Source organism: Rana temporaria, chromosome 10, assembly GCF_905171775.1.
Source record: "Rana temporaria chromosome 10, aRanTem1.1, whole genome shotgun sequence".
In the NCBI taxonomy this organism is placed as follows: domain Eukaryota; kingdom Metazoa; phylum Chordata; class Amphibia; order Anura; family Ranidae; genus Rana; species Rana temporaria.
In genome coordinates this window covers 68,921,441-68,946,853 of record NC_053498.1, presented here as the reverse complement: position 1 = coordinate 68,946,853, position 25,413 = coordinate 68,921,441, and the positions used below count along the sequence as shown (strand labels likewise).

The following is a 25,413-nucleotide window of genomic DNA, read 5'->3' as shown; positions in this document are numbered from 1 at the left end:
AATTATGCCATCGTAGAAAAGGAGTGTCTCGCCATTAAGTGGGCCTTAGACTCCCTGAGGTATTACCTACTGGGGAGGTCATTTAAGCTGGTCACAGACCATGCTCCCCTGAAGTGGATGTGTGATAACAGGGAGAAAAATGCTCGTGTGACAAGGTGGTTCCTGGCTCTACAGCCTTTTAAATTTACGGTGGAGCACAGGCCAGGGAAGCTCCAAAATAATGCAGATGCCCTCTCCCATGTGCACTGTATGGTTGGGTCAAGTGCTCAGCCGCAGGGGCTTGAGCAGAGGGGGAGGATATGTGACAGTATGCGAGGTGCGATACATGATCATAGGTACATTTCACCTCGCATACGTTCCATTATGAGAGACTGAACCGGAATCCATTCCGGGTTTTACAGCCTCTGGGCCTGGCTAGGATTCCGGTCCGGATGTTTGGGTCCACTGGAGTCCACAATCAGCTGGACTTTAAATGTCCAGGAAGAGAGCACAACAGGGCTCTGGCTTGAAACTCAGGAAGGGACCTGAGTGAGGGGAGCGCTGAGTGCTGGACTGAAAAGGTTTGCTTTACTACATGTTTTGTGGGTGTCAGGGACTAGCCCCACACTGTATAGAGAGGAGATCCTGTTTGTTTAGTTTAGCGCCGGACGGCAAGGATTTAATTTATTGTTTTGTTTATTTTAATCTGCAAACCGTTTATAAATAAAATCTGGCATCCGCCAGACTTAAAAGAAAGTGCCTGCTTACAGACTGTGATTTCAGAAAAGGTGATCCCCACGAGCTAATCCCTCACAATATATATATATATATATTATATATATATATATATATATATATATATATATATATATATATATATATATATATATATATACATACCACTGAAAAAAAAAGTAATCGGTATCGGTACTGGTACTTGTACTCGGTCTTAAAAATGTGGTGTTGGGACAACCCTATATAAATTCACTTTGTTTGCACCAATTGCCTTGTAAAAGGACATAACTGGGCTGCACATAGTCCACCCACCAAAGGCTGCCTTTAAAAAACTTCTGGAGGGGGCGGAAACAAGACCAGTCACTCTACACAAGGAGAGAGAGCAGCACTGACAGGTCTTAATTGCAGGAAGCTCCAGCATACAAGACATGTTTCACTTATAGCAAAAAGCTCAACAAGATTCAAGTAAGAATACACACGCGTCATTTATTTAGACAATATTATCTTACCCAGGAGTTCAGCTTTTAAGTAATCCTATGAGGATGAAAACTGTCATTGCCGACTTGTATTCTAAAGTTTAAAACTTTCTGTCCGTCATCCCCATCCTGGGTTTACTACCTAATAAATCACTGGCCTGGAATAAGCATGCAGCCAGTGAAGTACCAGGTCAGTACTCCTGTTATACTTGTTCCAGATCAGTAACTCTCTGGGTCAGGGCTTCACAGCTTCAGCAGTATTTTACCCCTTGGAGGTATGAGAACCAATTATGGAAATATGGGATTGGATGTCAGAATAATACAAATAATATAATAATAATAATAATAATAATAATAAATAAATAAATAAATAAATAAATGTACACAGATCTTTCTGCAAAACCAAGCCCTGTCTACACCGCACCCACACGCTAGATACGGATACAAATGGCTTCTGGTGTATCTTGCTAAATGAGATTTTACTGAGCCTGATGAACCTGATGAATGAGCGCCTTCAGGTTTGAACTTCATCCTGGATTTGTGATCACATTGCTGTGTAGTGCTGTGCTTTGTTTTTTTTACAATAAAAATCTGAGTCAGCAATACAGAATCTTCTGTATTGTTAAACCTGAAATTGATGAAGTAATCAAATCAACCTGAAGTCTCAGATGATGTACAAGTAAGCCGTGTTCACACTTAGTCATTTAGGATCACGGCCGGAATTGCCACGATTTTGTTCGCAATTCCAAATCAAACTGCAATGCTGGCAAAACGCAGCATGCACGTTTGTGTGCCAATCATCCTTAATGCCACTATAATTCAGTGTGGTTTTGCCGCAATTTAGCTCTTCTGGCTTTACTTCTTCTGCAGAATCAGCTGAGCGCAGGCTTTCCCAAAGCCGGCTGTCAGCTGACATCCCAGAGTCAGTCAAGGCTCTACATGGATCCCAACAATAATGTTGGGATCTGCCAAGATGGCTGACTGGCAGCTGGCTCAGCCTCTTGGCGAGTTGCTAAGAGCCTGAGCCAGCCGCTCCCGCAAACTCCACAGACCGGCACTCCAGCGAGCGCTGGAGGGGCAAAGCACAAAGTGGCGATTGACAGTCACTACTCTGTGCTCAGATCAGACCCAAGTGAGTGATCAGCAGTGTTTGATCTCTCAGTTCTCTGGGTGTAGAGGTGGCGGAACCAGCGGCAGCATGAGATTCATGCTGCATCCACATAGGGGAATTCAAAAATTCCGCACTTTTCTTTTAACATCCAGCTGCTTCATATCTGCATCACTATCTTTTCTGGGGCACATTCCAACAGCACCCATAGAATTGTGACTGGGCTGTCACTAACAGCTCATGGTCAACTACCGATAAGTGGAAGCTGCTAGGATAAGCTCCTGATGTCAGCAATGTGCAGCCAATTACATACTCCAATCAGCCATAACGTTATGGCCAACCAGAGTAGGTCCCCTATTTTCTGACAAAACAGCCCTGAACCGTTGAAGCATGGACTCTACTAGACCTCTGAAGGTATACTGTGGTATCTGGCATCAAGCTGTCAGTAGCAGATTCTTAGGTCCTGTAAGTTGCGAGGCAACTACTCCATGGATGGGACTTGTTTTCCAGCACATCCCACACATGCACTGAGATCTGGAAAATTTGGAGGCCAAGTCAGCATCTCAAACTCTTTGTTGTGTTCCTCAAACCATTCTTGAGCCATTTTGCAGTGTGGCAGGGCGCATAAGCCACTGCCATTAGAGAATAACATTTCCATGTAGGGGTGTACATGGTCAGCAATAATGTTTTGGAAGGTGGTAAGTGTCAAGTAACATCCGTATGAATGGCAGGACCCAAGGTTTCCCAGCAGAACATTGCCCAAAACATCACACTACCCCTGCCAGCTTGCCTTCTTCCCATAATGCATCCTGGTGCCATCTCTTTGTCAGGTGAGTGATGTACACGCACCCGCCATCCGCATGATATAAAAAAAAAAAAAGTGATTCTTGCGACCAGGCCACCTTGCTCTGCTCTGTGGTCCTGTTCTGATGCTCATGTGCCCATTGTAAGCACTTTTGGCTGTGGACACAGGTCAGCATGGGCACCATGACCGGTCTGCGGCTACACATAGTTACATAGTTAGTCAGGTTGAAAAAAAGACACAAGTCCATCCAGTTCAACCACAAAAAATAAAATAAACAAACAAAATAAAAAACACAGTACAATCACATACACCCAACTCCATATCCACAGTCCCATACATAACAAACTGACATCCTTATGTAGGGCACCAACATTAACTTTTTCAGTATTTTGAGCTATAGTAGCTCTTCTATTGGATCGGACTACATGAGCCACTTTTTGCTCCCCATATGCTGCCCATGACCCTGTCGCTGATTTTCCTAGGACCACTTTTAGTAAATCAGGGTTTAACAAATTTGCTCGGAATCTAGGAGCCAGCTAAAAAAGTTAGGAGCCAGAAAACACGCCCCGTCCCGCCGAGCTCGTGCGCATATGCGAGTAGCGCCAGCATATGTAAACAGTATTCAAACCACACATGTGAGGTATCTCCGCGGTTGGTAGAGCGAGAGCAATAACTCTAGCCCTAGTCCTCCTCTGTAACTCAAAACATGCAACCTGTAGAATTTTTTAAACGTCGCCTATAAAGATTTTAAAGGGTAAAAGTTTGTCGCCATTCCACGAGTGGATGCAATTTTGAAGCGTGACATGTTGGGTATCAATTTACTCGGCGTAACATTATCTTTCACAATATAAAACAATAATTGGGCTAACTTTACTGTTGTCTTATTTTTTAATTAAAAAAAAATATATATTATTTTTTTCCAAAAAAGTGCGCTTGTAAGACCGCTGCGCAAATACGGTGTGACAGAAAGTATTGCAACGACCGCCATTTTATTCTCTAGGGTGTTAGAATAACCCAGTGAGCCTACACCAGCTGCTGCTGCTTCAGCGAGTTAGGTAGAGGTAGCTCAGTGTCAGAGAAAGTCTACTCCCCTACTTCAGACTTATCACTTGGTTTGCTCTGGGCTGGACAGGGGGTCTGCACTGAGGCAATAGGCTGGAAGGGGAGGATAAGGGATGTTAGGGGAGATCTCTAGGGGGTCATTTTGGTGGTACTTTGTGAAGTGGTCTGTGCGTTAAAGCTTGTTCACACTAGTGGTTGGGGGCGCTGTTTTACCACCTCCTAATCACTTCCCCTTTAGCTGCGAAGACAGCGGCTGGGGTGTGCACACTCTGTGGTCACGATGCTTTGGTTTGTTGCCACAGAAGTAATTACTTATTATTAGGGGCTTGCTAGTAAATTTATTTTTCTATAAATAAAAAAGCGCACCCTGGAGATCTCTGATCTCCTCCATGTTGTTCAGGTAGATCTCCACCATCTAAAGATTGCCCACCCCTGCTTTAGAGGAACTGAACTTAATTCTTCTTGAGAAGAGGAGAATAAGGGGGGATATGATCGACATGTACAAATATATAAGGGGTCCATATAGTGAACTTGGTATTGAGTTTTTCACTTTAAGGTCATCACAAAGGACAAAAGGGGCACTCTTTACGTCTAGAGCAGGGGTGTCAAACTCAATTTCATTGTGGGCCGCATCAGCATTATGATTGCCCTCAAAAGGGCCGATTGTATGTGTAAGATTAGATGACCAGTGCATCCCCTCCCCCTTACATTAGATGTCAAGAGCCACCCTACCATCAGAAGTTGAGTCCCCCACTCTCCCTTACATTACAGTGCACCCCCCTTTCCCTATGCTGCTGCTGCTGCGAAAAAGCTGGGTGCATTGCTTGAAAGCAAAAAGTAAGGGTCTGGAGGAGGGCCAGAGGAGGCCTAGAGCTCTTCTGCAGCTGCAGGAGAGGTGCAAGGGCCACATGAAATGGCCTGCAGGGCCTGATTCGGCCCACGGGCCTTGTGTTTGACACCTGTGGGCCAGAGGAAAAGAGATTTCATCTCCAAATATGGAAAGGTTTCTTCACAGTAAGAGCTGTGAAAATGTGCAATAGACTCCCTCCAGAGGTAGTTCTGGCCAACTCAGTAGATTGCTTTAAGAAAGGCCTGGATACTTTCCTAAATGTATAGAATATAACTGGGTACTGACATTTATAGGTAAAGTTGATCCAGGGAAAATCCGATTGCCTCTCGGGGGATCGGGAAGGAATTTTTTCCCCTGCTGTAACAAATTGGATCATGCTCTGCTGGGGTTTTTTGCCTTCCTCTGGATCAACTGTGGGTATAGGATTGTGTATATGGGGTTGTATGATATATATATATATATATTTTTTTTTTTATTGGTTGAACTGGATGGACTTGTGTCTTTTTTTCCAACCTGACTAACTATGTAACTATGCAAGTCCTGACCATTGTAGACCGGGAACATCCCACAAGCTGCAGTTTTGGAGTTGCTCTTACCCAGTCATCCATCCATTACAATATGGCCTTTGCCAAAGTAATTTAAACTCTTAGGCCAGGTTCACACTTATGCAAATCGCATGTTTTCCTGCATGCAATTTGCATGACAGGAGACTGTGACCGCCTCTCAATTGAGCTGATTCACACATCTTCGGGGGCGGACCATTTTTTCATATGGTGGCGGAGATCACATAGTTTCCTTTTCATGATTGAAGAGAGGGATGTCACTTATTTTAAGGATTTGTGCATGGGTGGATCATTATCAAGTGTTGATGCCACAGGTGGACTACTCATATGAACTTTACTAATATTTATGGACTTTCACAATAAAAAAAGTTCACATCAAATTCACTTATTTTTACTTATGAGTGTTTTTTTTTTGTATTATTTATTCATTCTATATATGAGTGTTTCAACATTTATTTAAGTTGATTTTTACCATTTTTCACTTAGTGGCCTTATGCCAATTTATATGTGTTCATGTTCATATTTATTTATTAGGTTTATTGTCACATTTTAGGTTTATCGCGACTTTATACATATATTTTTCCTAGTATATCCCACCCCCTTTCAGATGTCATTCTAATGAGATAATCAATGTTATCCACTTAACGCATGTCAGTGGTCATAAAGTTATGACTGATCAGTGTATTTGGAAGCTCTGCCTACCAGCTTTGGGCATCACAACCCATTTAAAGCACCAGCTCCCACAGGTGTAAGGGGTTAAAATAAATAATGAAATAATTCCAATATAATATTCACAAATCACTGATCTACGTATAAACAAACACTGGTGTGTCATTCTAAAAGGGTTAAAGCGGAACTAAAAACACTATAGTGACCTCCTTTCTAATGAACTACTGTGCTGCTCACTATTCTCCTGCCTTAATGCCGCGTACACACGATCGTATTTCGGCATGAAATTTTTTTTAAAATGATCGTGTATGGGCTTCACATCGTTTTTCGGCTTCTGAAAAATGACAAAAAAATAATAAAAAAAAATTCGAACATGCTGCATTTTTTCACGTCGTTTTTTAAAATGTTGTTTTTCGTGTTGTTAAAAATGATCGTGTGTGGGCAAAAACGATGTTTTAAACCCACGCATGCCCAGAAGCAAGTTATGAGACGGGAGCGCTCGTTCTGGTAAAACTACCATTCATAATGGAGTAAGCACATTCATCACGCTGTAACAGTAAAAGACGATTTGCGCTTTTTTGTCTAACAAGGAATCAGCTAAAAGCAGCCCAAAGGCGAATAGAACTTCCCCTTTAGAGTGCCATCGTACGTGTTGTACGTCACCGCGCTTTGCTCATCATTTTTCAAAAACGATGGTGTGTGGGGCAACATCGTTTTTAATGATGAAGTTGGAAAAACGTTGTTTTTTGGGCATGCTGAAAAACAACGTTTTTTTTTTTCATGCCGAAAAACGATCGTGTGTACGCGGCATAAGGCTCTGAAATGAGGAAGCAAAGCCCTGCCTCTTCCAAGATGTCAACCTCCCCACAGGAACAGTGCAGATCCTCCTCTTCTGGGGGTTCTCCCCCTTCTCGTTGTGCCACCATGGGAAGTTGCTTCCTATTGCAGCACATCTGTGAGTTCAACTCCATGCCACACTGCCTGCATCCAAAGATACAGAGAGCGTGGCTCATCCCCACTCTCTCCTCCCTCATCACAGGATTTGACTGACAGCAGTCGGAGCCAATGACTCCTGCTGCCTCAACAACACCTGTAAGTTACCTCCTTCCTAATGCATGTTCTCCCCAGGTACCAGTCTTTGGGCATCTCCATTGGCCGGCAGGCATGCACAGCTCAGTTTATGTGCCATAGAAAACAGCGAGCAAAGAGGTAGGTGTATTTTATCGTGGGAGAGATAGTGCATGTTCCTTCTGCAATAAAAGCCCTCCTGCTCTACACTGCTTAAGAAATATGTCAGCCATGGCAGCTCCTATATTTCTCTCTTTAACCACTTAAGGACCCCTTCACGCCGTTATACATCAGCAGAATGGCACGGCTGGACACAATCATGTACCTGTACGTGTCTCTTTGAGCCCAGCCGTGGGGTCGGGAGCGTGCCGGCGGCAGCTCGCGACCCGGTCCTAAGCTCCGCGAACCTGATCGCCGCCGGTGTCTTGCGATCGGTCACCAGAGCTGAAGAAAGGGGAGAGATGTGTGTAAACACACCTTCCCTGTTCTTCACTGTGGCAGTGTCATTGATCGTCTGTTCCCTGATATAGGGAAAGACGATCAATGACGTCACACGTCCAGCCCCGCCCCCCTACAGTTAGAAACACATATAAGGTCACACTTAACCCCTACAGTGCCCCCTAGTGATTAACTCCTAAACTGCAATTGTCATTTTCACAGTAAACAATGCATTTTTATAGCACTTTTTGCTGTGAAAATGACAACGGTCCCAAAAATGTATCAAACTTGTCCGATGTAAACGCTATAAATTTAGTGCAAACCAATCGATAAACGCTTATTGTGATTTTTTTTAACCTTTTTAACTTTTTTTAGCTTGTTGTTTGCTTTTTATCTTCAGTGTGGCTTTGCAAGCCTTTTCACTATTTTTACTTTTGAAATTTGCCAAAAGGAGCACCTCTATATGTTTTTCCTTTGCATAACAATTGGGATGTTTGGAGCATATCTGATGAGCTGATTCCTGCCACAACACTCTATCTTGGATAATCGAGACCACCTGAGGCTATCTTTGGTTTCGACCACCTGAAGGGGAGACTCCCAGATCCAGACGTTAGTCTGTACAAGCTCTAACGACCCTCCCACCGTATGGTGAGGTTGAGGGTCCACCTTTTCTGGTAAGAGTACCCACCCTTTTATGAATGCCCATGTGTGAAGAGTGTTATGTGTTTTGAAGATTCTGGCTCCACTTTAACAATTGAAGATCATATGTGTGCTTTCAAAAGACTTTTTCCTTAAACACTGTTATGGTGTTATGCTCACTGACTTTTTCAGTCATTTGTATATTTAAGGTGTATTCACTTGTTCTTTGAAACATACTATCACGTTTAGTTCATATATTTTAGTTTGTTCACTATTCAGTGATTGTCTGAGAAGGAACAGGTGCTTCGAACTCATATGGATATCACTTTTGATTGTAGTATTATATATATTGACACTAATCTTTTGGCACTACCATACAGACCTATATTTGAGTCATTTCTGGTATATGTGGTTGTATTTACCTCACAGGTTCACATATTTTGTGACTAGATTAGTCGGTGATGCCGATCATTTGACTATCAGGTTCACTTTATTTATATTCTTTTAACGGTTTATTTATTCATTTTTGGCGCTACATTTTTTCACAACATTTTCACCTAGTATCCACTTTGGCATGTTGGCAGCCTGACTCACGACACCTAGTGGTTTGCGCTATATTATTTTATTACTATTTTTTTTAACCAAAAATATGTAGAAGAATACGTATCGGCCTAAACTGAGGGAAAAAAACATTTTTTTTATAAAATTTGTGGGGGATATTTATTATAGCAAAAAGTAAAAAATATAGATTTTTTTTTCAAAATTCTCACTCTATTTGTGTTTATAGCGCAAAAAATAAAAACCGCAGGAGGTGATCAAATACCACCAAAAGAAAGCTCTATTTGTGGGAAAAAAAGGATGCCAATTTTGTTTGGGAGCCACGTCGCACGACCGCGCAATTGTCAGTTAAAGTGACGCAGTGCCAAATCGCTAAAAGGGGCAAGGTCCTTAACCTGCATAATGGTCCGGGTCTTAAGTGGTTAAAGATCTCCTTTAACCTCCCTGCAACACGCTTGTTAATAACTTTGCTGCAGGCAGCCCATTATCTACACACCGTAAAATTCATCACAGTAATTTCACTTTTCATTTGAAATAATTCAATGTGTGGAATCAACAAGTAAAGGCAAAAGTGTATTGATTTCTTTAATTATGTATTCCTGACAAGGCTGTTTCAGCTTAGCGTCATTTTAGTGAACCCAGCGTGGCCTTTTTAATGTAGCGATTAGAGAATGAATGGTCATGTAAGGTCTGCAGAAGCTACCATAGGAAAACAGCGTTCTAGATGGGCCGGTTTCTGCATGTACTGCAGCTCACTGTGACCATCCTAAATTGTAACAGCACCAATATAATTTCATTTATAAGTCCATTGTGCCTGTATTTTCATTCGCTCGCTTCTGGATTCCCTTTAGAGAAAATCTATTCCTTTAGGAAAACGATGTGTTAACTCCGACTATGGAAATCAGTGCCCTGCTAAGCCCACATACCAGAACATTTATTTGGTTGAATAAAAAAAACGAATAAATGTAGTCATGGTATAAAAAATTAAAAAAGGACGCAATATCTTGTTTCAATATCAACCCCCAACTGCCTACCTGAATTATAAAATAGCAGCCGGATGGGGCTGTAGACATGGCTGCGCCAATTTTATCTCAGGATGTAGCGTTTAAAAGGCATCACCACTTGTCAAGCTCGCCCATCGAGGACAACGGAACTGCGTGTAATGCATGTAATTGCGACACAGTAGTGCAACATTATAGGATTAAATTAGAGGGTTCCTGTCAAATGTTTTCAGAAAAGTGATCTGAATGCGGATCACTCTTCAAAGGGCACTTTTTGTTATAGGAAGCATCTAGAAAATGTTATTTGTGCCTAGGCGGTACCCATGAATATGTACCTTTTGTCTGCAGGAAAGGAGCCCTCCTGTTTAATAGCTGGTATGTTCAGTATGAGATGTAAGGTACTAAGGCACTGCAGTCTGACTGCTAGTCCAAGGAGATTTAGTGTGAGATTTAAAAGCGGAGGTCCGGGAAAAAAAAAATTAAAAATTAAAAGCCAGCAGCTACACATACTGCAGCTGCTGGCTTTTAATAAATGGACACTTACCTGTCCTGCTGTCCTTCGATGTCGGCACCGCAGCTGATATTTCCATCAGCTGTCTGGTGCTGCCACCGCTATTGCAGGTACAGTAAGGGAACCTGGCAGTGTAGCCTTTCGGCTTCACGCCGTGAACCCTACTGCGCATGCACGAAGCCCCGCTCCTCTCTCCTATTAGCCCGGCAGCCAGGGGAGGAGGAGGAAGCCCGGCGGTGACGTCACCGGATGGGGGGGGGGGGGGCAATCTGATAAGCGGAAGTTCCACTTTAGGATGGCGCTCCGCTTTAATGATGTCACTACTGTGCTGCTCATTATTCTTCTGTCTCAGGGCTCTGAAATGAGGAAGCAGAGCCCTGCCTCTACCAAGATGTCCACCTCCACACAGGAACAGTGCAGAACAAAGACACAGTGGGGTTGATTTACTAAAACTGGAGAGTGCAAAATGTGGTGCAGCTCTGCATGGTAGCCAATTGGCTTCTAACTTCACCTCGTTAGGTGAGAATACTTGTTTTATGCAATGGTATTGCACAGAGTGGCCCCGATCGTCCTCTTCTAGGGTTCTCCTCTTCTCATTGTGCCAACATGGGAAGACACTTCCTATTACAGCACACCTGTGAGTTTGACTCCAAGCCACACTGCCTGCATCCAAAGACACAGAGAGCACGGCTCGTCCCCGCCCTCCACTCCCTCATCACAGCCAATGGCTCCTGCTGCCTTAAAGCGGACACTTACCTGTCCAGGTAAAAAATTGACACGCAATGTTGGCAGACGAGGCCGAGCAATCGCTCATCTCTCGGATTCTGCCGCGGCCATCCTCGGTGAGGGAATCAGGAAGTAAAGCCTTGCGGCTTCACTGCCCGGTTCCCTACTGCGCATGTGCGAGTAGCGCGGCACGCCGTCACTGGTCCCTGCTCACTCCTGGGACCAGTTTTCAAGTCTAACATAGGGTGACCAGTCCTCCATCCGGAGACTGTCCCTGGAGGAAGTCTGTCCCTGGTTTTGATCCTGCTTTGCAGGGCCGGGGACATCTAGTCACCCTACTCTATATTTGCCAGGGCTGTGAAATGTCGATCCAGTGCAGCGGCACCCCTCCCCCCATACTCCGTTAAGTCCCGCTGGGAGAGCAGATTATACAGAGAAGGGATCTCCCCCATACAAAGTCCTGACAGCTCCTATGATAGGCAGCACACTGGTGATATATGGTCATAGAAGGCGGGACTTTGTCTGAGGACAGTGGCTGCGTGGGGTAAACAGGAGATCTCTGCTCTGTATAATGTGACGACTCTCCTCTAGGTAAAGCTAACCTGCTGGGCAGAGAACAGGCTGAGCCGATGGGCAGAGAACAGGCTGAGCCGAGGGGCAGAGAACAGGCTGAGCCGAGGGGCAGAGAACAGGCTGAGCCGATGGGCAGAGAACAGGCTGAGCCGATGGGCAGAGAACAGGCTGAGCCGATGGGCAGAGAACAGGCTGAGCCGATGGGCAGAGAACAGCTCACTAAACAGGCTTAGCTGATGGGCACCGATGAGGCTGAGCTGATGGGCACTGATGAGGCTGAACTATTAAAGCACTGGTGAGTATAATACACTCTTTAAAATGTGTGATTTTCCCTTTTATGAACAAGAAAATAATGACGTTATGTGGTTGGGCTGATATAATAATGTTATGGGGCGTATATATCATACACTCATTCCACAAACACATACCACATACACTGCATCCTTGTCACCCCGGGATGTCAGTGTGCTCTGGGTGTGTATGGATCCTTGTCACCCTGGGATGTCAGTGTGCTCTGGGTGTGTATAGATCCTTGTCACCCCGGGGTGTCAGTGTGCTCTGGGTGTATATTGATCCTTGTCACCCCGGGATGTCAGTGTGCTCTGGGTGTGTATAGATCCTTGTCACCCCGGGATGTCAGTGTACTCTGGGTGTATATGGATCCTTGTCACCCCGGGGTGTCAGTGTGCTCTGGGTGTGTATGGATCCTTGTCACCCCGGGATGTCAGTGTGCTCTGGGTGTGTATAGATCCTTGTCACCCCGGGATGTCAGTGTGCTCTGGGTGTGTATTGATCCTTGTCACCCAGGGATGTCAGTGTGCTCTGGGTGTGTATTGATCCTTGTCACCCCGGGATGTCAGTGTGCTCTGGGTGTGTGTGGATCCTTGTCACCCCGGGATGTGAGTGTACTCTGGGTGCATATTGATCCTTGTCACCCTGGGATGTCAGTGTGCTCTGGGTGTGTATAGATCCTTGTCACCCCGGGATGTCAGTGTGCTCTGGGTGTGTATTGATCCTTGTCACCCCGGGATGTCAGTGTGCTCTGGGTGTGTATTGATCCTTGTCACCCCGGGATGTCAGTGTGCTCTGGGTGTGTATTGATCCTTGTCACCCAGGGATGTCAGTGTGCTCTGGGTGTGTATTGATCCTTGTCACCCCGGGATGTCAGTGTGCTCTGGGTGTGTGTGGATCCTTGTCACCCCGGGATGTGAGTGTACTCTGGGTGCATATTGATCCTTGTCACCCCGGGGTGTCAGTGTGCTCTGGGTGTGTATTTGTCCTTGTCACCCCGGGGTGTCAGTGTGCTCTGGGTGTGTGGGGATCCTTGTCACCCTGGGATGTCAGTGTGCTCTGGGTGTATATTGATCCTTGTCACCCCGGGGTGTCAGTGTGCTCTGGGTGTGTATGGATCCTTGTCACCCCGGGGTGTCAGTGTGCTCTGGGTGTATATGGATCCTTGTCACCCCAGGATGTCAGTGTGCTCTGGGTGTGTATTGATCCTTGTCACCCAGGGATGTCAGTGTGCTCTGGGTGTATATTGATCCTTGTCACCCCGGGATGTCAGTGTGCTCTGGGTGTATATTGATCCTTGTCACCCCGGGATGTCAGTGTGCTCTGGGTGTGTATGGATCCTTGTCACCCCGGGATGTCAGTGTGCTCTGGGTGTGTATGGATCCTTGTCACCCCGGGATGTCAGTGTGCTCTGGGTGTGTATGGATCCTTGTCACTCCGGGATGTCAGTGTGCTCTGGGTGTGTATTGGTCCTTGTCACCCCAGGATGTCAGTGTGCTCTGGGTGTGTATGGATCCTTGTCACCCCGGGGTGTCAGTGTGCTCTGGGTGTATTGATCCTTGTCACCCCGGGATGTCAGTGTGCTCTGGGTGTGTATGGATCCTTGTCACCCCGGGATGTCAGTGTGCTCTGGGTGTGTATTGATCCTTGTCACCCCGGGATGTCAGTGTGCTCTGGGTGTGTATAAATCCTTGTCACCCCGGGATGTCAGTGTGCTCTGGGTGTATATTGATCCTTGTCACCCCGGGGTGTCAGTGTGCTCTGGGTGTGTATGGATCCTTGTCACCCCGGGGTGTCAGTGTGCTCTGGGTGTGTATAGCTCCTTGTCACCCCGGGATGTCAGTGTGCTCTGGGTGTGTATAAATCCTTGTCACCCCGGGATGTCAGTGTGCTCTGGGTGTATATTGATCCTTGTCACCCCGGGGTGTCAGTGTGCTCTGGGTGTGTATTTGTCCTTGTCACCCCGGGATGTCAGTGTGCTCTGGGTGTGTGTGGATCCTTGTCACCCCGGGATGTGAGTGTACTCTGGGTGTATATGGATCCTTGTCACCCCGGGGTGTCAGTGTGCTCTGGGTGTATAAATCCTTGTCACCCCGGGATGTCAGTGTGCTCTGGGTGTGTATTTGTCCTTGTCACCCCGGGATGTGAGTGTACTCTGGGTGTATATGGATCCTTGTCACCCCGGGGTGTCAGTGTGCTCTGGGTGTGTATAGATCCTTGTCACCCCGGGATGTCAGTGTGCTCTGGGTGTGTATAGATCCTTGTCACCCCGGGATGTGAGTGTACTCTGGGTGTATATGGATCCTTGTCACCCCGGGGTGTCAGTGTGCTCTGGGTGTGTATAGATCCTTGTCACCCCGGGATGTCAGTGTGCTCTGGGTGTGTATAGATCCTTGTCACCCCGGGATGTGAGTGTACTCTGGGTGTATATTGATCCTTGTCACCCCGGGGTGTCAGTGTGCTCTGGGTGTGTATAGATCCTTGTCACCCCGGGATGTCAGTGTGCTCTGGGTGTGTATAGATCCTTGTCACCCCGGGATGTGAGTGTACTCTGGGTGTATATTGATCCTTGTCACCCCGGGGTGTCAGTGTGCTCTGGGTGTGTATTGATCCTTGTCACCCTGGGATGTCAGTGTGCTCTGGGTGTGTATAGATCCTTGTCACCCCGGGATGTCAGTGTGCTCTGGGTGTGTATAGATCCTTGTCACTCCGGGATGTCAGTGTGCTCTGGGTGTGTATTGGTCCTTGTCACCCCAGGATGTCAGTGTGCTCTGGGTGTGTATGGATCCTTGTCACCCCGGGGTGTCAGTGTGCTCTGGGTGTATTGATCCTTGTCACCCCGGGATGTCAGTGTGCTCTGGGTGTGTATGGATCCTTGTCACCCCGGGATGTCAGTGTGCTCTGGGTGTGTATTGATCCTTGTCACCCCGGGATGTCAGTGTGCTCTGGGTGTGTATAAATCCTTGTCACCCCGGGATGTCAGTGTGCTCTGGGTGTATATTGATCCTTGTCACCCCGGGGTGTCAGTGTGCTCTGGGTGTGTATGGATCCTTGTCACCCCGGGGTGTCAGTGTGCTCTGGGTGTGTATAGCTCCTTGTCACCCCGGGGTGTCAGTGTGCTCTGGGTGTGTATTGATCCTTGTCACCCCGGGATGTCAGTGTGCTCTGGGTGTGTATAAATCCTTGTCACCCCGGGATGTCAGTGTGCTCTGGGTGTATATTGATCCTTGTCACCCCGGGGTGTCAGTGTGCTCTGGGTGTGTATTTGTCCTTGTCACCCCGGGATGTGAGTGTACTCTGGGTGTATATGGATCCTTGTCACCCCGGGGTGTCAGTGTGCTCTGGGTGTGTATAGATCCTTGTCACCCCGGGATGTCAGTGTGCTCTGGGTGTGTATAGATCCTTGTCACCCCGGGATGTGAGTGTACTCTGGGTGTATATTGATCCTTGTCACCCCGGGGTGTCAGTGTGCTCTGGGTGTGTATAGATCCTTGTCACCCCGGGATGTCAGTGTGCTCTGGGTGTGTATAGATCCTTGTCACCCCGGGATGTGAGTGTACTCTGGGTGTATATTGATCCTTGTCACCCCGGGGTGTCAGTGTGCTCTGGGTGTGTATTGATCCTTGTCACCCTGGGATGTCAGTGTGCTCTGGGTGTGTATAGATCCTTGTCACCCCGGGATGTCAGTGTGCTCTGGGTGTGTATAGATCCTTGTCACCCCGGGATGTGAGTGTACTCTGGGTGTATATTGATCCTTGTCACCCCGGGGTGTCAGTGTGCTCTGGGTGTGTATTGATCCTTGTCACCCCGGGATGTCAGTGTGCTCTGGGTGTGTATAGATCCTTGTCACCCCGGGATGTGAGTGTACTCTGGGTGTATATTGATCCTTGTCACCCCGGGGTGTCAGTGTGCTCTGGGTGTGTATAGATCCTTGTCACCCTGGGATGTCAGTGTGCTCTGGGTGTATATTGATCCTTGTCACCCCGGGATGTCAGTGTGCTCTGGGTGTGTATAGCTCCTTGTCACCCCGGGATGTCAGTGTGCTCTGGGTGTGTATAGATGACTGGTTCTTAACCTGGGTTCGATCGAACCCCAGGGGTTCGGTGAGTGAGTCTCGGGGGTTCGGCAGAGGTCACACAGGGCCGCCGGTACAAGGCAGGGGCGGACGGGTGCCCTGAGCGATACCATTTCGTAAAGGAGGGGGGGCGCAGCCGCAGGTGAAGCTCTGCCACTCCTGCATCTGGGACCGTCACCTCCCGTCTCCCTTTCCTGTCTGCTGCAGCCTGTTTACTCCCCCTATGAAGGAGTCTTTTGGTCCCTTCCAGCGGCGTGACGTCACTCCACTCACGGCCGGAAGGGGGGGGGACTCGGAGCGCTGCACAGAGAGCTGTATGTCGGCGCTGCCTGTGATGAGTTAGAGAGGCAAGGACTAGTCTTGAGGAGCCTGCTTGACTAGCGGAATTTGAACCTAGCAGACAGTGTGCTAAAAAAGACTACTGAACTTGTTTCAAAGTAAGTAGAACATGTTAAGAGCATATAATTAAATGGCTGGATTGGGGGGGGGGGAGGGGAGGAGGCTGACTGAGGTGAGGTGACCAGCACTTTATTCATATAAAATGGCAGATAAAAAAATATGTTTTTGTGTTATTTTAAATGAGCCTTCTCTGACTAGCAAATACATATATACCGTATATATAAATTGCAGCCTCTCTATGCCATCACACGCAGCCACTGTGCCCATCACACGCAGCCACTGTGCCCATCACACGCAGCCACTGTGCCCATCACACGCAGCCACTGTGCCCATCACACGAAAAATCATATTTTATTTTTCCAATTAAGAAGGGTTCGGCGAATGCGCATATGAAACTGGCGGGGTTCAGTACCTCCAACAAGGTTAAGAACCACTGATATAGATCCTTGTCACCCCGGGGTGTCAGTGTGCTCTGGGTGTATATTGATCCTTGTCACCCCGGGATGTCAGTGTGCTCTGGGTGTATATTGATCCTTGTCACCCCGGGATGTCAGTGTGCTCTGGGTGTGTATAGATCCTTGTCACCCCGGGGTGTCAGTGTGCTCTGGGTGTATATGGATCCTTGTCACCCCGGGATGTCAGTGTGCTCTGGGTGTGTATAGATCCTTGTCACCCCGGATGTCAGTGTGCTCTGGGTGTGTATTGATCCTTGTCACCCCGGGATGTCAGTGTGCTCTGGGTGTGTATTGGTCCTTGTCACCCCGGGGTGTCAGTGTACTCTGGGTGTGTATAGATCCTTGTCACCCCGGGATGTCAGTGTGCTCTGGATGTGTGTGGATCCTTGTCACCCCGGGATGTCAGTGTGCTCTGGATGTGTGGGGATCCTTGTCACCCTGGGATGTCAGTGTGCTCTGGGTGTGTATAGATCCTTGTCACCCCGGGATGTCAGTGTGCTCTGGGTGTGTATGGATCCTTGTCACCCTGGGATGTCAGTGTGCTCTGGGTGTGTATTGGTCCTTGTCACCCTGGGATGTCAGTGTGCTCTGGGTGTGTGTGGATCCTTGTCACCCCGGGGTGTCAGTGTGCTCTGGGTGTATATGGATCCTTGTCACCCCGGGGTGTCAGTGTGCTCTGGGTGTATATTGATCCTTGTCACCCCGGGATGTCAGTGTGCTCTGGGTGTGTATAGATCCTTGTCACCCTGGGATGTCAGTGTGCTCTGGGTGTGTATGGATCCTTGTCACCCCGGGATGTCAGTGTGCTCTGGGTGTGTATAGATCCTTGTCACCCCGGGATGTCAGTGTGCTCTGGGTGTGTATAGATCCTTGTCACCCCGGGATGTCAGTGTACTCTGGGTGTATATGGATCCTTGTCACCCCGGGATGTCAGTGTGCTCTGGGTGTGTGTGGATCCTTGTCACCCCGGGATGTCAGTGTGCTCTGGGAGTGTATGGATCCTTGTCACCCCGGGGTGTCAGTGTGCTCTGGGTGTGTATAGATCCTTGTCACCCCGGGGTGTCAGTGTGCTCTGGGTGTATATGGATCCTTGTCACCCCGGGGTGTCAGTGTGCTCTGGGTGTATATGGATCCTTGTCCCCCCGGGATGTCAGTGTACTCTGGGTGTGTATTGGTCCTTGTCACCCCGGGGTGTCAGTGTGCTCTGGGTGTGTGTGGATCCTTGTCACCCCGGGATGTCAGTGTGCTCTGGGTGTGTGTGGATCCTTGTCACCCCGGGATGTCAGTGTGCTCTGGGTGTGTGTGGATCCTTGTCACCCCGGGATGTCAGTGTGCTCTGGGTGTGTATGGATCCTTGTCACCCCGGGATGTCAGTGTGCTCTGGGTGTGTATAGATCCTTGTCACCCCGGGGTGTCAGTGTGCTCTGGGTGTATATTAATCCTTGTCACCCCAGGGTGTCAGTGTGCTCTGGGTGTGTATTAATCCTTGCCACCCCGGGATGTCAGTGTGCTCTGGGTGTGTATGGATCCTTGTCACCCCGGGATGTCAGTGTGCTCTGGGTGTGTATAGATCCTTGTCACCCTGGGATGTCAGTGTGCTCTGGGTGTGTATAGATCCTTGTCACCCCGGGATGTCAGTGTGCTCTGGGTGTATATTGATCCTTGTCACCCCGGGATGTCAGTGTGCTCTGGGTGTGTATAGATCCTTGTCACCCTGGGATGTCAGTGTGCTCTGGGTGTGTATTGATCCTTGTCACCCCGGGATGTCAGTGTGCTCTGGGTGTGTATAGATCCTTGTCACCCCGGGATGTCAGTGTGCTCTGGGTGTATATTGATCCTTGTCACCCCGGGATGTCAGTGTGCTCTGGGTGTGTATAGATCCTTGTCACCCTGGGATGTCAGTGTGCTCTGGGTGTGTATTGATCCTTGTCACCCCGGGATGTCAGTGTGCTCTGGGTGTGTATTTGTCCTCGTCACCCCGGGATGTCAGTGTGCTCTGGGTGTATATTAATCCTTGCCCAGTGGCGGAACTTTCATGGTCGCACCAGTCGCACTTGCGACCGGGCCCCTGTAGGGGGGCCCGCCGCCGCCCGGGAGATAGTACATTCACATTGGTCATTTACTTAAACAGCTGCCCGCCCGCACTCGCGAGCACACTGCAGTGCCCACCCACTCCGCCCATCCTCGGCACAGTCCCCGCCCTCTCCTCTCGCACTCACAGCACAGTCCCTGCCCGCTCCGCCCATTATCTCCTCCCACACTCACGGCACAGTACACACCGGCTCCGCCCATCCTCTCTGCCCGTTCCACCCATCCTCTCTGCCCATCCTCTCCACCCACACTTACGGGCACAGTCCCCGCCCGCTCCGCCGATCGTCTCAGAATACACCTGCACAAACTGGTACTCGCAGGCCCGCCCATCTTCTCTGCTCGCCCAAGGAAGACCTAGCAAGGAGGGGGAACCAAGAGATCTGCAAGTGAGTGGCACCCATCCATCTGAATCAACACTGCCACCGATTCCCCCCCCCACCCCCACTATTGGCACTGATGCCCACCCCACTACTGCCACTGAACCCCCCCACATCATCACCACTACTGACACTGATGCACACCACCACTACTGCCACTGAACCCCCCCCCCCCCCCCACATCACCATCACTACTGCCACTGATACTTACCCCACCACCACTACTACTGCCACTGATACCCCCACAAATCACCCCCACATCACTGCCACTGGTCCCCCCCCCCACATCACCACCACTACTGCCACTGACCCCCCCCCCCCGCATAACCACCACTACTGCCTCTGATCCCCCCCCCCCCCTACATCACCACCACTACTGCCTCTGATCCCCCCACATCACCACCACTACTGCCTCTGATCCCCCCACATCACCACCACTACTGCCTCTGATCCCCCCACATCACCACCACTACTGCCTCTGATCCTCCCCACATCACCACCACTACTGCCTCTGATCCTCCCCACATCACCACCACTACTGCCTCTGATACCCCCACATCACCACCACTACTGCCTCTGATCCTCCCCACATCACCACCACTACTGCCACTGATCCTCCCCACATCACCACCACTACTGCCACTGATCCTCCCCACATCACCACCACTACTGCCTCTGATCCCCCCACATCACCACCACTACTGCCTCTGATCCCCCCACATCACCACCACTACTGCCTCTGATCCCCCCACATCACCACCACTGATACCCCCCCCCACATCACCACCACTACTGCCTCTGATCCCCCCGCATCACCACCACTGATCCTCCCCACATCACCACCACTACTGCCTCTGATCCCCCCACATCACCACCACTACTGCCACTGATACCCCCACATCACCACCACTACTGCCTCTAATTCTCCCCACATCACCACCACTACTGCCACTGATACCCCCACATCACCACCACTACTGCCTCTTATCCTCCCACATCACCACCACTACTGCCTCTGATCCTCCCCACATCACCACCACTACTGCCTCTGATCCTCCCCACATCACCACCACTACTGCCTCTGATCCCCCCACATCACCACCACTGATACCCCCCCCCCACATCACCACCACTACTGCCTCTGATCCCCCCGCATCACCACCACTGATCCTCCCCACATCACCACCACTACTGCCTCTGATTCTCCCCACATCACCACCACTACTGCCTCTAATTCTCCCCACATCACCACCACTACTGCCACTGATACCCCCACATCACCACCACTACTGCCTCTTATCCTCCCACATCACCACCACTACTGCCTCTGATCCTCCCCACATCACCACCACTACTGCCTCTGATCCTCCCCACATCACCACCACTACTGCCTCTGATCCTCCCACATCACCACCACTACTGCCTCTTATCCTCCCACATCACCACCACTACTGCCTCTGATACCCCCACATCACCACCACTACTGCCTCTGATCCTCCCCACATCACCACCACTACTGCCTCTGATACCCCCACATCACCACCACTACTGCCTCTGATCCTCCCCACATCACCACCACTACTGCCTCTGATCCTCCCCACATCACCACCACTACTGCCTCTGATCCTCCCCACATCACCACCACTACTGCCTCTGATACCCCCACATCACCACCACTACTGCCTCTGATACCCCCACATCACCACCACTACTGCCACTGATACCCCCACATCACCACCACTACTGCCTCTGATACCCCCACATCACCACCACTACTGCCACTGATACCCCCACATCACCACCACTACTGCCTCTGATACCCCCACATCACCACCACTACTGCCTCTGATACCCCCACATCACCACCACTACTGCCTCTGATACCCCCACATCACCACCACTACTGCCACTGATACCCAGCACCACCACTACTACCTCTGATCCCCCGCACATCACCGCCACTACTGCCTCTGATACCCCGCATATCACCCCACATCACTGCCACTGATCCCCCCCCACATAACCACCACTACTGCCACTAATTCCCCACACATCATTGCCACTGATGCTCACCCCACCACCACTACTGCTGCCACTGATCCCACCCCCCCACTGCTGTCACTCATCCCATCCCCCCACCATCGCCGCCGATGCCACTGATCCTATCCCTCCCTAACCACCACTGATCCCATCCCCCATCACCACCGCTGCCACTCATCCCAGGAGTGTAACTACAGGGGTCACAATTGCAATAGCGCACATGTTGCCCCTAAACACCTGGATGGGGGGCATTTAGAGGAACAAATTCCCTCCATTTTTCTCCTGCCGCCACCAAAAGTCTGCTTCTCCTCCTCTCCCTCCGATAGACATTCAGTGGCAGCAGGAGGAAAATAAAGAGGATTTTTTCCCCCTCCTATTCAGGTCCTGCTGCTGCCGGGATTAGTAGGAAGGGCCCTGGCCGGAGGTCAGGGGGGCCCTCCATGGTTTCTTCACTTGCACCAGGGCCCTGAAGGTTCTAGTTACGCCTCTGTCCTTGCCCCTCCCCCTCCTGTCCATCACTCACGCAGTCTTGGCTCCCCAGCCGGCCGCAGTCTCTGCTCCATGTTCCCGGACACCAGCCTGGACTCCAGCGGGGGTTGCAGTGTCAGGGAGCTCCAGAAGATTTTACTGCACATGACATCCCGCTCGGAGGACCCGGCGAACACCATGTGATCCGTAGCGAACTCCTCCGGGATCTCCATGCTGCGATGTTTATGGCGGAAGTCTCTGTTACTATAGAAACAGACGCTGCGCAGACTCAATGTGATCAGTGCCTACGATCACAGAGCTCCGTTTTTACGGCGCCCCCTGCTGCCCCGTACCGATACCTGCTAGACTTCAATCGCAGGACTCTGGGTGCACAGCGCCCCCTGGTGGCTTTCTGCGAGTTTGCCTTCTTATGGCATACACTATGTTTGGAGCTTGTCACTCCTGACATATCACATGAATGGAGACCTTCCACTCTCCCTGGCAAGAGCACTAAATGCATATCCTCAATATATGTACTGTTTAGGGTGGTAGATTAGCTCTTGCTGCCAGTGATTGATCTCTGCCATCCTATCATGCTGAATGTATGACAGTATCAGAGAACTGCCTCTTGATCACCAAACTGAGAGACTATCATCTCAATGAGGAATTTTTACAAGGCGGGGCCACAATTATAATAGAGGTTTAGTCACCTTCACATTTTCCTGGGTATTCTTAGTTTTGTGGAAATGGCTGATGCTTACAGAGCTCAATAACTCAAGCTGGAATACACACACACAACTGAAAGAGCCAGAGCCCTCCTCGCCCATGTAAACCCTCCACATCTAGGACTCTGTCCATATATTCAGTCAAAGAATATGGAGTCTATTTATCAATGGTTCCACCCAAGATTCACTCAACTTCCACCCAAGATTCACTAGTTTTCAAGGAAATTATTTGGTAAAAGAGTGAGAATCGTGAGTAAAAGTTGTGTGAATCTTGAGTGAAAACATTAATAAGTAAAACCCCATGTGCATCTGAAAAGAAATACATTTTGCTGTGGTGGTATCTCTTCTACAAACATATAGTACACTGCAGAGCCTGTATCATGAATTACATGTTTATTAGTCTGGTGTAAACCATAGGCTTCCTTTTAAAGACCCATTCTGACCAAAATAACGAATCCCCCCCCCCCCCTGTATATTCAGCCATAACATTATGACCACCCACCTAATATTGAATAGGTCCCCCTTTTGCCATCAAAACAACCCTGACCCTTTCAGACATGGACTCGGCTAGACCTCTGAAGGTATGCTCTGATATCTGGCACCAAGCCGTCGCAGATCTTTTAAGTTATGAGGTGGAGCCTCCATGGATTGGAATTGTTTTTCATCACATCCCTCAGATGATCAATTGGATTGGGATCTGGAGAATTTGGAGGCCAAGTCAAACCTTAAAACTTACTGTTGTGTTCCTCAGGCTATTCTTGAACCATTTTTGCAGTGTGGCCACTGCCATCAGGGAATACCATTTCTATGAAGGGGCAACAGTTCAGGTAGGTGGTACATGTCAAATCCACACGAAGAGCAGGGCCCAGGGCTGGATCTAGCCTGTCTAATGTGCAATTAAAAATGTCAAGGGCAGAGGATGGGAGGTCAGCAGGGTAGAGGATAGGATTAGCAATTTGTGGGGCAGTGTACAGAAGCCATTGACTTATAGGGCAGTGTACAGGAGTCCGCAGGGCAAAGAACAGGGATCAGCAGATCTGAGGATAGGGGTTAGCAGATCTGAGGATAGGGGTTAGCAGATTTGAGAATAGGGCTTAGCAGATCTGAGAATAGGGCTAGCAGATCTGAGGATAGGGATTAGCAGATCTGAGGATAGGGGTTATAAGATCTTAGGATAGGGGTTAGCAGATCTGAGGATAGGGGTCAGCAAAGTTGAATACAGGGGTCAGCAGGGCGGAGGATTGGGGTCAGCAGGGCGGAGAAACGGGTAAGCAGGGTGAAGGACAGGGGTCACTTCTGGCAGGAAAGAGGTCAGGAGTCACTGCTGGCAGGTTAGAGGACAGGGGTGGGTCACTGTTGGCAGAGCACTTGGCAGAGGACAGGGGCCACTGCTGGCAGGGCAGAGGGCAGGGGTCATTGCTCTCAGGGTAGAGGATAGGGGTCACTGCTGGCAGGGCAGAGGATAGGGGTCACTATTGGCAGAGGATAGGGGTCCCTGCTGGCAAGGCAGAGCTCCTTCTCCCATCCCAGGACTGCACACAGCCTGGGCACAGGCAGCAAATCTACTTTCCTGCACACTTCGCGTGCCTGAGATTGGATGCCCTTACACACAGCCATGATCTGCACAGTGTGTAGCTGGCTACTGCAGCTGTGCTGCCATTCCAGGGAATTTCAGAACTGCAACATGGCAGCCAGCAGGGGAGGGCTGGCAGCCTTAGGCCTGGGGGGCAAGTCCAGTCAAGTGGCCCATAGAGCGTGGGAAAGTGATGGATCGAGGAAAACAGTCTAAGATTTTTCATGATCACAAGAGGCCCCTCTTACGACAGAGTCCGCACAGAGCCTCCCCTTACATCAGAGTCCGCACAGAGGCCCCCCTTACATCAGAGTCCGCACAGAGGCCCCCCTTACATTAGAGTCCGCACAGAGGCCCCCCTTACATCAGAGTCCGCACAGAGGCCCCCCTTACCTCAGAGTCCGCACAGAGGCCCCCCCTTACCTCAGAGTCCGCACAGAGGCCCCCCCTTACCTCAGAGTCCGCACAGAGGCCCCCCCTTACCTCAGAGTCCGCACAGAGGCCCTCCCTTACCTCAGAGTCCGCACAGAGGCCCCCCTTACCTCAGAGTCCGCGCTGAGGCTGAGCTATGTGTGAAACGAGACATAGCTCAGCTCTGCAGCCATCTACCTCGGAGCCAACACAGGCACGGCTGCACAGTGGGAGGTGAGCAGCGGCCGTGACCTGTGTTAACAGAGCTCCAGCAGGTCTATTCCTGCTCTGCAAAAACAGCATTTGGTAGTGGCGGCCGGTGGCTGTGTCACCAGCCCGGGGGGAGATTTCCACCCTGCCCCCCCTGCCAGCCCTCCCCTGGCAGCCAGCTTCACAGTGCAGATCAGGGCTGTGTGTAAGTAAATCTGTTCCTAGTTATGTGCTATGTGGGAAGCAGGAGCTCTGCTGCCTGGGCACAGACTGTGTGCAATGCAGGAATGGGAGAAGGAGTTCAGCGTAGTTGACAATATTTGAAAAACATTTTTGCTGTGGGTCCAAAAAATTATTTTAGACAGAGAATATACTTTATTTAGGGATGGGACATTCATTTAAAACAGGCGTGGTTTTACGGGCAGCATATGTTTACCCTAATGCCATAATTTAAAAGCACATATCTATAGTGTAAAGCTAGGACAACATAGTGGCAGGTTAGGGCAGTAAAGTGTCAGGTAAAGCAGGATAGTGGCA

General features: G+C 49.4%; 1 protein-coding gene across 4 annotated transcripts in view; it reads right to left on the bottom strand.

The window, feature by feature from the left end:
• Positions 1-22,241, bottom strand: part of HOATZ (HOATZ cilia and flagella associated protein) — a 97,485-nt gene extending 75,244 nt beyond the window's left edge. For 2 of the 4 annotated variants that reach the window (XM_040325394.1, XM_040325395.1), the window contains exon 1: positions 22,013-22,240. In XM_040325394.1, coding sequence (XP_040181328.1) covers positions 22,013-22,190 — 178 coding nt within the window. In that variant the 5' untranslated portion in view covers positions 22,191-22,240. Of the gene's footprint in view, positions 1-22,012 lie in introns of all 4 variants that reach the window. The other 2 variants (XM_040325392.1, XM_040325393.1) reach the window with 2 other exon arrangements.
• Positions 22,242-25,413: the final 3,172 nt, after the last annotated feature.